This window comes from Exophiala viscosa, assembly GCF_022695815.1.
Source record: "Exophiala viscosa unplaced genomic scaffold EDD37scaffold_2, whole genome shotgun sequence".
Taxonomy (NCBI): domain Eukaryota; kingdom Fungi; phylum Ascomycota; class Eurotiomycetes; order Chaetothyriales; family Herpotrichiellaceae; genus Exophiala; species Exophiala viscosa.
The window spans coordinates 102,897-115,372 of record NW_026944354.1 but is presented as its reverse complement, the minus strand read 5'-3'; the positions used below and the strand labels follow the sequence as shown (position 1 = coordinate 115,372).

Below are 12,476 nucleotides of genomic sequence, written 5' to 3'. Positions count from 1 at the left end.
ATACCATTGTTCCACCGGACCGAGTAACCTAACCTACCTTGTTACCTTTACCCATTCGTGCCATTCTCAACGGTTCACCTTCTTTGGGAGCTTTGGGACTCCCTTCTCGGCGCTGCAGGGGGTGTGCCCGCCTCGTCCCATGCGACAGTCTCCCTGCCTCCCGAGTCCAGCAGCCCCGCAGGCCTTCTCCTGCGTATACTGTCCACAGTAAACTTGTACCAGAAGAGACTGAAAGAAGACGATCCATCCCTGGCTTAAGCCACTCGAGTTTCATCTTCTGCGTTGGTGAGGTCATATAGCCATTTCGATTGAAGTCTGTCATTGGTACCTCGTACGAGTAGCTATCTATAGCAGAGCGGGCAGTCGTGATATGACATTTCTGCAGCCTGGCTGTGACTTCTTCATCATAGCGACCACGTCCTCTCGAGGCTTCGTCCGGGCGTTTAACTTATGCTGAATGCTTGAGTTGGATTGTCTTTTGCAAAGCATGGCAATCTTTTGTTCCGTCGGCCCTCCCCGCGAGTCTTCTCGAAATCATGCGCCTCGGGTGTTGGGCCCTGGAACATGTCCCGTGCCATCAGTGATGTGCGCCGTGTTCTTGTATCATGATTTGCTTAACCGCCAGAAGCGAAGTCGGTTTGCAGTTCGCGTACAAGAATTGAGGCAAGAATCTGAAACATTAGTTCAAATGACGGCGCCGTTTGCTCTGGCTTGGACTTCGCAGGCATATAACTCCTTGGGCAGGTAGCACCGAAGTATTTTGGCGTCCCTCTGTACATCGGCGTCATCCTCGGCGGTGTGCCGATGGCCATCATCCCTGCGCAACATCGTCTAGCGCACATTGCGGTGAAGGTGCTGTGCGACAAAATCAAACATGACAACCATTCCATGCCTGATGACCCATTTTGTCTATCATCATCATCATCAATCTTGTTAGTGAATCGTCCCGGACGACTTGCTCGCCAGGATATGCTGGTATCGGCTGGGTGATCAACTAACGGTGCCCAAGGGGGCAGTAGATGCGAAGTGCTGTATCATCGCCTCTGACGGCCAGGGGCTGCCTTCTGGAAAATTCCCAGAGGCAAAGCGGTGCCCAATGCAACTATTAATATAGGAATACGAGTTTTGGCGTGAGCAGCAGAATAGTTTTCCTGCCGCCATGATTGGCAGGAATGTTGTATAATTCTCTCGATGGTATCTAAGCGAAGCGGATGGCGCACGGAGTAATAGCCACATAGCGAGTAGCCTGGAGGCCTTTGTACACAGTATGCGCCCCCAGTGCCATGTGCAGATCATGCAGGTCCCAGAAGAGGGGCATATTATTCCTTTCGCTGCTCACGCACCATTGTAACCCGTAAGCTGGCGAGGGGACCTCGCGACTGGACGTAAGTCTCATCCTGCGGCTGGGTGCCGACCCGAAGCACTCCTCCTGGACTCGCGAATTAAACTCGGCCAGGATGGATGCAGGTCAGTCCTGCGAATGCCTCGTCAAGGCTTTCGCACATGGCAAATGGATCTTTCAGAATGCAACCATAGCACATGGATTCAAGTGAGATTGGCATCTGAAACCTCAATTATGCATCTCCAAGTCTTCATACCGTGTTATGGCAATGGTGGTGATGAAAGACTTCGTGCCTGTTGCAAGCCTGTGGGATGGATGACTGCTCGTCCCGACGTCCCCGCCCGCCCCCTCGGCTCCATCCACGTGGTGAAAAAATCTTGGGACCATGGCCTAATCATACTGGCCAGCAGCGCCTGTGACCGGGTCTGCTTTGGTTAGGCACAGTTCAGCGATGCACAGAATGGGATTCCGTTCCATTTCGGGCGGGCTACCGCAAGCCACAAAAGCTTTTCAACGTCGTTGCAATGAACGTCTGCGCATCATTGCCAGACGACGGCGATGCTCTGGAGAATCAGCGGTGGGAGTTCGATCGTCGCGCCCACTGAAACATGGTACGAAGAATGGCCCGTGAGAGACCTCGCTTAGGGGAAAACGAGCGATAAATCCTGTTTCGGCAGATGCATGATGCTTTCTTCAGGACTATCTCAGTCCCCAAGGCTGGAAAACCTGCACACCTGCATCGGGTGCCGAGCCTTCCGTAATTGCTGTTGAGGTCAAGCACTATTACAGAAGATGGCGTTTCACGAATGCAGCTTCGGGATCATCGCTGCTTGATGGTGATTTCTAAGCTTGTTGCCGAGGGCCACCAAGTGCATCATGACTTCTGAAAGAAGGTCCAATTCCCTTTGAAGGTCTCATCAACCATCGGAGAGGGACTGTGCCCCGACAAAGGGACGTGCCCCTTCTAGAAGACTAGGCTCGTGTTTCTGGAGGCTTCGAAATTTGTTCCTTGGACTAGCATCGCCGCCGGTGTCGAGCAATGACACGCCCCACCTAGGTTGGCTGGCCAGTGGCCAGGAGTTGCACAAAACGCTGCCGCCTTCATGAAGCAGATGGATCCTTGTGACCGTACCGAGATGAAAGCAGAGGAGCTAGTCATGCTGGACAGTAGTAATGAGTACAGCCTAGCGGTATACGCAATAATCAGTTGGAAACATCTTTGCATGCTGGGTATTTCCCACAACACCGAATCGTCCCGATACGAGATTTATTTGTTGCAGATCAATTCCTTGTTTGCGGTTGTGTGCAGGTGTCCTGCGAGTCTGGAGTACAATATTCCCTTGCTCGTTTAGGCACGAATCATACAAGCTCGGCATTTGGGCGACAATTGTTACAAGCGAGAGTTGATCGACAAGTTGAAGGACGGTCCCGCGCAAGTGCCATTCATTTCGAGATGCCCTCAAGGTCTTGTAGACGTCTCCAGTCTCTGTTCACTTGTCGAAAGAAGGTCCAAGCTAGAATCCGGTTGCTGCTCAATAAGTAGCTTTCCGTTGACAGGTATGGATGGCTTTTCAAGGACGTTTGCACGCCGGGAGTGTCGGACCGCAGACATAGTCCGAAAGGCTGGAGATGAAGAGGGACGGTCCGGTGTAGGATCAGCATGACTTCGTCAGTGCAGTAACTCGTAGTAGACTAAGGGCAAGTCTCGAGAGAGGATCTTTACCACAATGAACTGTGACAAGGCTGTTTCGAGTCAGCATTGGGCAGGCATGAGGGGCATATGCCGCATGAAAAGAAGACGATCGGAGTGGTCCTTGTGTAGAGTAATTAGTCTAAAAGGTGTGAGTGTCACTGAAGAGGTATCTGGGTTGGTGGCTTTCGAGAAGGTTGACCACCCAAAAAGGTACCCAAACTTACCTGGTAGGTAGGTAGGCATCTACCGGTAGGTACTTCCCGAGACGGAGTGTACACGATATCAATATCACACCTTGGACAAGGCCATTCGAGCATCATCCCATCCATCTCATTCAATCTCAATCACCTGTCTTGCTACAATAGCGACTACCTAAGAGTCTCAAGCACTCTCCGAGTCATCCAACAACCTGCGTATTACTCTATACAATAACCACTTGACACCTTCTGATGATTATTTCCACTCTGGCAACTCCTTCAGACCTGAACATGATCGTCTCGTCCTGTCCTCCAGCACCACTCGGCGTCGACATCCTCGGGCTCGTCCACGTGGGCGAGTGCTATCAGTAATGCTGACTGATGGTTGAGCCTGTCAGACCTTTAGTTTGATTTGGTATTCCTTCTGTCTTCTGCAGCCATATTTGCAATCCTACAAGAGGTTGATTCGAGAGACAATTCTGCTGCATTTTGACCTCGGGGGTGCCTCGAAGCCCATCATCCCACGCCCCCGCCACCCACGGACAAGTCTACATGCAAGAAAGCCATTATTTGTTCAGTCACATTTTGGCCTGCAACATTCCGGAGAAGACGTCTCCGTGGAGGTCGCGCACACACCTGGATGAAGAGATCATGCTCCTCCGCATTTAAGCCGGGGCAGGTGGACAGTGGTTCGACAGGCACCACAAGGGATTCACAAAAATTACATGTCTGTCAAATACAAATGCGAGTGAGTGAAAGAAAAGGATTGCCCATCTCGCGCATCAATCATCGCATGCCCACGCACACCATGTCATCGCCTTATTCGCTGCTTCCCCCCAGCCATTGGGTGCACCACATATTATCCCCATTTGAGAAGTGTCAGCGTTCCTGTCAAGGGTCTGATCCACGTTGTGAACGGTAAGGCTTGCGACAAACGTGGGAGGTCAATTAATACAGGGTGACATCCTTGCTCTGATGAAGCCCTTTCTATGGTCAGCTGCCAACCGGACATACCGCTGTTCAGTCGATAGCAGCGATAAACTTCACAAAGCAATTTTTGCCTTCTGGACCAACAAGAGCTTCTGACACAAACTCTATGCATGAGGTGACAGCTGTCACGTATCCCGGCACAGCATGCCGTCGACTATCCGAGGATTCAGTTGACGAGACGTGTTCGCTGCATGAATGCAATGCCTCGCATGGCAGTGATACAAAGCCGACCGTTGCGGCGCCCTAAATCGGGGTCCTTGGAGAAAGGACCGCGCCCAATAAAGCCCCTGGGCTGAACCCTGGCCTGGATCTCCAGAACTGTGATATCGTCCTCAAAACAGTCTCTGTCACCTCCCACAATTTGTGGCCTCGCCAACTTCGGAAGGACAATTGCGGTCCGAAGTTTCGGATCTCAACGGTTCTTTTAACGTTCATGGCGATCCCGGCGGTCAGATCAAGCCTTGCTTTTTCTCCACTGTCAGGGCGGGTATCTTGAATGGGATGCAGGTCAGTCGTGCGCATGTTCTTGCCCCCTCACTCGAATGTGACATGTCATCTGGGGGACGCGCGTGTGGCTGGGATCTGAATGCCGACGGACACACCGACCGTAGCAGAAAGCACGCGACTTGTCACCTGCATCGATCATCCGTCGATTATTTCCGGGTCGAGACCTCAACATGCTCTGATGTTCTCAAGGTGGGATAAAATAACAGCAGGGAATTCATAATTCGAACCTACACCACCGCTTCAGATTCAGAACCCCCTTGCAAACCGCAATAATGCGAAACTCGTCGCCTGCAAGGACCAATGCTTCCTCTCCTGCAATAGCCAATGCTTCCTCGCCTGTAATAGCCTCGTACTGGGGCTTAGGGATCAAGATCGTCGACACTCAGATCTTTCCACCCTGGCTTTCGTTGGTCGATATGTACTCCTTGACCAGCTTCAATGCCTCAATGGCAAAAGCCACCATGTTGGCCTGCCTATCACTCCCCAGGCCTGTGTCCAAGTCCTTGCTTAAGGCGCCCTTCTCGCCCACGACCGCCAGCGCCACGTAGCCCCTGCAAACCCGTATGTCAGCATGTTTGGTTTGAACAAGTCTGTTTGAGATGTGACCCACGGTTGTCGATTCTTGGCCTTGCCGCTTGCCGTTGGTCCTGCGGTACCGCTCTACAAAGATCGAATGTAAGTCTCTCATGGGTCAACCGAACAGTACCGAAGTAAACTTGAACCTGGACTTGCGTCTGAAACAGGGCAAGGAGCGAAGTCGAAAGCACGGGAGCAGGATTGGAAACAAAGTGAACAAAAGCATGAGGAAAGAGACGGACCTCGCCAACGGTGTAATTCGACTTCAACGTCACGCGCACATGACTCGCCAATCCCTCGACCAACTTGGGCGTCGGCCCATCGTAATTGTCGATATTAGCTTGCGTCCAGCCCGCGAACGCGATGCGCGAGTCGAGCGTATACAGCGTCAGTCCGCCCTTGTAGATCCGTGATGCGCCGGGCGTGGAGAGCAGCGCTGCGCTGACCAACCCTCCTGCTGCCGTCTCGGCGACGGAGATGGTTTCTTTGCGCTCGCGAAGCAGCGAGGCGACGTCCTCAGCTGCCTGTCGCAAAGCAGGCGGCGGGAATTCGGACATGGTGCTTTGTGATCTGAAGATGATGATTCTTCTGGCTGGATTGATAACAGTCGAGAGGATGGGTGTGAGTACTCGTACTCGTGTTGCGTTCCTAGATGTGGAGAGTGAGGCTCGATAGGGGGCCACACGCATGTATATGTCCACACAGTGGGAACGTCGCCGATGTCGTTCTTGAGGAGTTAACTACGTATGAAAAAGATACTCGTGCTTGTGTATGAAGTGTAGTGAGTGGTGAGGTACAGTACTCTGATATCATGACAAATGCAGTCGAGATCGATGCGGGGAGATAGAGCCTCGGGAACAATTATAGTCGTGGCGTCCTCGAAACCAACAGTGTGAACAATACAAATTGGGCCATTCTTACCACTTAACCTGCCAAAGTAATCATAAAAATCGCAAGGAGATATGATTTTGTGCTCATGGTCACTCCGAAGTCGAGATCTAATATTCAACAAGGTCTCAATGAGCCACCGGACAAATATACCACAACATGTAAGGAGTCGAATGCCAAAGCAATACCTCACATCGAGTACTCCGTACATTGAAGCTGGTTACGCTGGTATGGCAGTCCCATATTAACAGGGCTCACGATGTGTTGGCTAGTAATGCATTCGATAGGCTATATAGCTACATCATGATTGTAGCCATTGCTAACGCAGGAGAATTCGAATGGATGGTATTCGAGCCTCGGTATGCACTGATACTCTTTTCACTTCATGGTTGATTTCTTGTCAACAAGCGAAGCATTGTTTCCATTTCTCAAAGCCGTCCCTCACGTTAGTGTTTTCTTTTCTCAGAACAAGACCTGGACCAAAGCATATCCAGTTGGTATATTCTTGAAATGAGGTTCAAAGGGCGCCATACACGTTGTCCAGAAATGCTTCCCCTGTCCGACATTCTGAAGACTCGAAAACCCTTCGAGTTCATCCATAACCTTCCTCCAAGCACCAAAGTGCTATTCCTGAAGCGACACCAATCCCGGATCATGGTACTGTCGAGTCATACAGCTGCCATCCTGCAGAGTGGGTTGAAATATAACAACTTATACCTCACCCTCATGCAGCGACGTAGCACCGACCCGCGACCCAGATCATCCACAGCCGTCTACACGACCTTGTAGACCCGCTTGCACCAGAAGAAGCAGAAAATTCCGAATAACAAGAGGGCCCCAGTTGTGCCCCAGAACCAATTGAGGTTGTCGACTTCTTGTCCAGGGACCTTGAAATTGCCACCAAACATTCCTTGAATTCACTCGTCAGTATTTCCAGAAGATCGTCGCGGAGCAGGAGAAATAGCCAACTTACCTGTTACAATGTTCATGGGCAACACAATGGTACCAAGCACGGTCAATTTACCAAGCACATCGGAGGTCTTGACAGAGAAATTAGCATATTAGCCATCAGAACAATGGAAAATGGCAGTCCTTACCTTTTCCTGGCGCTCGTTCATGTGAATGCTGACTTGGGCAAGGTAATTACCATGAGCTCTGGAAAGCAGGGTTTCGTAATGCGACAAGTTGCCGGTCATGGTCAAAATATGGTCCTGAATGTCACCCAAGTAAAGACCAATCTCAGATCTGGGAGCAACCTCCCACTGCTCATTGCAACGTTTCGCAAAACCCTTGATTACATCTGCCTTTGTTCCCAGCAATCGGTAAAGTGACATCACCTTTTTACGACATTCGCCTATTCTCAAAAGCATGTCGCTGCCACTGATCTCAAGGTGCTCACTCTCTGACTCCTTTTCGTTCTTCTGCTCACCGTGATCACCAGCAAGTTCATCAGTAGTTTGAAACGACCTGAGAATCTGATCGTCAATGACGTCGACTTCCTCCTCGATGGTGGTGATCAATGGTTGATAGACGTCGGTGATGTCGTCTATGATTGCATACGAGATCCAATCGGCACTCAGGATCAGGTAGTCGGACAGTTGTCGGATACGACGCCGCACGTTCGCCGGGTGGGGGATCTGGGAGAAGTGGAATGTGATGATGCCATAGCGGAAGACGCACATGTACATGTTGATGGGCTCAAGGTAGTCTTCACTCTGGGCATCCTGTTCGAATGTCCGGTAATTGATGAAGTAGTAGTTGCGGAACAGCTCGACCTTCTCTCGTGCTTCTTGCAACATGATGTCTTCTGAGGTAAGAGCATGAATGCCAAAGGCCTTGCATAGAACGCGCATCTCCTGGTCCGTTGGGCAGAGAACGTCGAGCCAGAAGGTCGGTCGAGGGCCGTACCTCTTCGGCTTTGAAGCCTGCTTTGCTGTGTGTTTGAGTGGCGATGGTGAATGTGAAGCCTTGCCAGATGTCTTGCCATTGGGCTCAAGCTTCGACCTCACTGCTTCTGCCAGGCTTGGGGCCGCAGTGTGCTCTCCAGACTCATTCTGACTTTGGGGACTTTGCAGCGTGCTTAGACGTTCCAAGTGCTGACTGGCTTCCACTGGTTCTTCCTCTTCACTGCTTTCAGATTCAACCAGTTCCGGTGGATCAGGTATAAACAGCTCCCGAAAATCTCCTCCCGGCTGGACCAGTTCAGAGATGGTCTCGGAATGGATGGTGCTCTCAAACTCCTCGTTGAAGTAGGTGTACCGGTACTGGCGTTCTTCCTCATCACGATGCCATGCATTCTTTGCTGGACGCAACCTGCCCTCCACGAAGACGGGCTCGCTGATTTTCTTGGCCCTTCGCTCACCAGCTGCTCGCTCCTCCTTTTCGGCGCGACTCCAATCGTCCAGGACCCATAGCTGAGGCCACTCTCGTTCCCGACGCCTTCGTCGCCCCCCATTAAGGTTAGGTCCACGGGAGATTGATCTGTTGTCATAGTCCCCAGCTTCAGAAGCCTCGTCTCCTGGGAAACAGACGTCGCCCACAGCACCCAGATGCCGAGCACCCTGCGGACGGTGTCTTGGACTAGGTGGTGCTGAATTAGGGTCCTGGTCTCTGTCCCCGTCAATATCGATCAAGGCATCATTGCTGGTACAAAGCATATTCCTCCGGCTATCAGGCGATCGTGAGAAGAAGGCGGCGTCGTCCACCATGACGTCGCCATAGTGGGCACCGAGAGTGGGACTGGGCGGTACTGACGGAGGATTGTTGATATCGTAGTCCTTCTGCTCGGTCTTGGGGACGGAGTTGCTTGGTGGGACGACTCGCTTCCGCTGCCGCCTTGAGGTTGAAGAAAGAGAGGATGCCTGTGACTTTCGTCTGAACAAGCCATAGCCTCCCTCGACCGGGCTCTTTTTCGGGGTCCCACTGGTGATCAAAGGCGTGCGATCATTTGCGTCTTCGTCGTCAGAATCTGGAGGGCTATTGATGTTCTGTTGACTGCGATGCCTCCTCCGTGGAGCCGCTTCGGGTCTGGGATAGGTGCTGCTCCGGTAGGAGGCATTAAACAGATTCTGAGTGAGGCGACTATCGCGTCGAGGTCGTGGAGTTGGCTGGTCTCGATGGTCGAGTAGAGCCTCTGAATCAAGACTCTCATCGCTCAGGTTTCCTGTGTGGTTCCTGTAGAATGTTTGCCGTGCGGCAGGTTGCTGATGAGACTCCTCGATCAATGGGTCGTCAATGGGTCCATCTGCAATGCTGTGCATGGCTGAGGTGTCTGAGGGAGCAGCAAAAGACTGACGACGATTGTTCCTCCTCTTCTTGCCTCCGCGGTGTTTCCTCCTCTTCTTTCCATCTGAAGGATTTGCAGACGCAACCGAAGGCCGGGATTGACCTGCAGAGGCAGAAGCGGAGGGTTGATTGGCAGACGAAGGATCCATTGTTGAGGAGGGCACTTGATCGCGTGACTGAGGAGGATAAGTAGACTGGGTTCTATTGGGAGGTGGGAGAGGATGCATCGAAGATTGTTTAACCGGGTCGAAGTGGTGAAAGACGCCCAATCCGAGATGGATGTTTTCGGGGGCGTCGGTGGACTCCAGACTAGTATGCGTGCGCAAGAATAAGCATCATGCCAGGTGGACTGTTAGATAGATAGCGAAGGTTGATGACCACAAGCCTGGCTTCACTTGTGAAGCTGTAAGTATACGCGGTTAGTGGGGATAAAGTGGTGTGTCTCCGGTAGTGAACGTCTGTGACAAGTCGATGTGCCTGGTGGTAGGGAATCACAAAGTTGCATCTTCAAAAACTCAAGTTAAGGAGCAGACAGTCATCGATGACGTTGGGGCAAGCTTGGCCCCTGCAACCTGGCCTACTAGCCCTTAACTGAGCCGCTCAGCCACTAGCCTCTCATATCTGTGGCGCCCATAATCACCATTGCCGTCTATTCCGTACCTCTCTCCTCCTCTGCCCTAACATACCTAGTAGCTATGCACAGCATCCATCGAACAACACAGTGCTGCAGAAGGTGTAAAAAACTATTAATACCTATATAGTATAATATACTATGCCTGAGACCCTAAAGATAGGTCTCGGTAAGATGAAGAGACTCGTGACTTCGTAACATCATCCAGGACAATCATCCTGTTCTTCCCAGCCAGATCAAATGCATATCTCCATCCAGAAAAGAACTAACAACTCCTCGCCATGCAAACAAATGCAGATGCCTTCTTGCGCTAAAACATGTTGTCGTTGACATCCATTCCGCTCATGGCACCCAAACTATGAGTGCTCACAGCTCGAAGACTCCTGGCATCAATGTTCATCCGATCACTGCCGCCGCTCGCAGCACGCGTCGAGCCTTTAGCTTTCTTGCCCTTGTCTGGTCGAGCAACCAACACCTGAGCTGGACATACCACAATCTCGTCATCTCCAACACCGTTGTCGTCGCCTTTCTTGACCACGAGTGGGAAGAGAACCATACGAACCACGGCCTGGTTCTGTTCAAGCTCCTCATTGCTGGTCGTCTCACCACTCCTCTCGTTCATCAAGCTCGCATTGAAATAGACCTTCCGTGCGAGATCACCTTTGGTGTCGTATTCTGGTTGCAGTGGCGGTAGCATGATGTACTCAGCCCTCTGGGTCCGCATTTCGATTGAAAGATCCACCGCCGTGTCCATGACATTGCGCAAAGTCCCAACGATTTGCTGTTCGAGGTTTTGTGGTGGAGGAAGAAATCTGGACAGTGTGTTGAATATCTCCAAAGCCACTGCCTCGGTGTCACTCTCTCGCTGCGCCTTGAAGCTCTCCCGTTTGGACAGAAGGATGAGTGTAAGGGCTCGCCACTGGTGCACCGCACTGGCCGAGCCAACCTCTCCCAGATTTTTTTCCAGCTGCTTCAGCTTTTGTCGTTGTTCGCGATCCATGCCGAAGAGATACCTCGTGAAGACATATTCCCATATCATAGTCATCACGACGGACATGAACACGTCCCGTCGCTTGACGCGGTCCGCGAGATATACGTCAACATCCGACCCATCCAGAATGGCATTGTCAAACCGGTCGACAATCTTCTCATCTCTGACCTCATTTGTAGTGCGACACATCTTTAGGTCGTTGTATTTCGAGAATCGCAAGACCCATCCTTGCACTAGTTGACACAATTTCTGGCAGGCCGCATCAAAGTAGTCCTCGTCATGGAAGACAACCACGTCATCTGCACCTTGCTTTAACATCTCAGACTGAAGCTGCCGGATCTTCTCTCGTGCGTCCTCGAGATCCTCACGAAGTCTTTCAACCTCTGCATTCTTCTCCGCTAGCGCGGTGTCGATCTCGTGTCTCACGATCGACTCCATCCCGCTTGACAGCTCAGCGTGACGTGATCTGAGCACCTCAAGCTCTCGTGAGGAATCTTGCCATTGTCCTTGTGCGTCTTCATGTTGCTGCAAGTCCAACAGGCTTTGCTCGTGCTCTCTCCTCAAGGTCTCGTGGGTCGCCGTCAAGGATGCGATTTCCTCCCTCAGCCTCGCAATCTCTGCATCCCGCTCTTGCAACTGGGCGCTGATGTTTCGCGAGGCTCGGGCTGAGTTCTCGGCCCGGTTTCGTTCGAAGTTGGCATGCTCGAGGTGCTGTTCTGCCATCATTTTGGCCTCGGCCAGAGTCCGGTTCTCATTGGCAAGCTGATCTAGCCTGGTCTCGAGGTCTCTGATCTGCTGGATACTCTGTCGCCGTCGCACACTCTGTGGACGCGTGGGGGACTTGGGGCTGCCCGGATAGGAGCCATAGCCATCCTGTGCACGGGGCGGTTAGTATGGGGAACGCGTCAATGCATGATGCAAACTGTGGGGCAACTTACATAGATGTCTGCCATGTCCCTGTCGCGGGTGGCAGCACCTGCGAGGCCCTTGTCATCGATAGAACCGCGCGATGGATTGGATCCTTGTCGTTCTAGGTCAAACGGTGAGGTCGAGTCTTCGCGCAGATTGCGCAGCGACGAGGTTCGCGACTTGCTGGTGCCAAGCGATTTAGCGGGCCCCAAATCACGTGGGCGCGTGGAAAGGCCCCCTGCGGCCGCGAGTCCAGCTATGCCGGCGGCAGCACCCAGGCCTGCTCCCCCGAATTCCTTCATCTCAGGAGAGCCAGATGCTTTGACAGGCTCTTCCCGAATGGCCTTGAGCGAGTTCCTTGGTGAGAATGCGCGGTCTTGAGTCACGACATGGTATGCCGAAGGGTGCACTCTAGCTGTCGTCGATGGATCAATGGGGTTAAAGGCGAAGTGGTCATTATACGCGAT

At 52.1% G+C, this 12,476-nt stretch overlaps 3 protein-coding genes across 3 annotated transcripts; all 3 read right to left on the bottom strand.

Moving 5' to 3' along the window:
- Positions 1–5,111: 5,111 nt before the first annotated feature.
- On the bottom strand, positions 5,112–5,862 carry EDD37DRAFT_646267 (uncharacterized protein; the record flags this gene model as incomplete). The annotated part of the gene is made up of 3 exons (XM_062817712.1): positions 5,112–5,280; positions 5,340–5,389; positions 5,452–5,862. 3 exons carry the CDS (start codon positions 5,860–5,862, stop codon positions 5,112–5,114), a joined length of 630 nt encoding a protein of 209 aa, XP_062672443.1.
- Positions 5,863–6,703: 841 nt separating this feature from the next.
- On the bottom strand, positions 6,704–9,787 carry EDD37DRAFT_219140 (MIT family metal ion transporter). The gene is made up of 3 exons (XM_062810392.1): positions 7,291–9,787; positions 7,167–7,233; positions 6,704–7,103 (listed from the first exon to the last, which is right to left on the bottom strand). Exons 1-3 carry the CDS (start codon positions 9,703–9,705, stop codon positions 6,967–6,969), a joined length of 2,619 nt encoding a protein of 872 aa, XP_062672442.1. The 5' UTR covers positions 9,706–9,787; the 3' UTR covers positions 6,704–6,966.
- A 632-nt stretch (positions 9,788–10,419) lies between these two features.
- EDD37DRAFT_560218 (uncharacterized protein) lies at positions 10,420–11,976 on the bottom strand (the record flags this gene model as incomplete). Its single annotated transcript, XM_062813836.1, has 1 exon — positions 10,420–11,976. A coding segment is annotated over one exon (1,557 nt), but the record flags the coding sequence as incomplete, so codon positions are not given.
- Between the last annotated feature and the right edge of the window lie 500 nt (positions 11,977–12,476).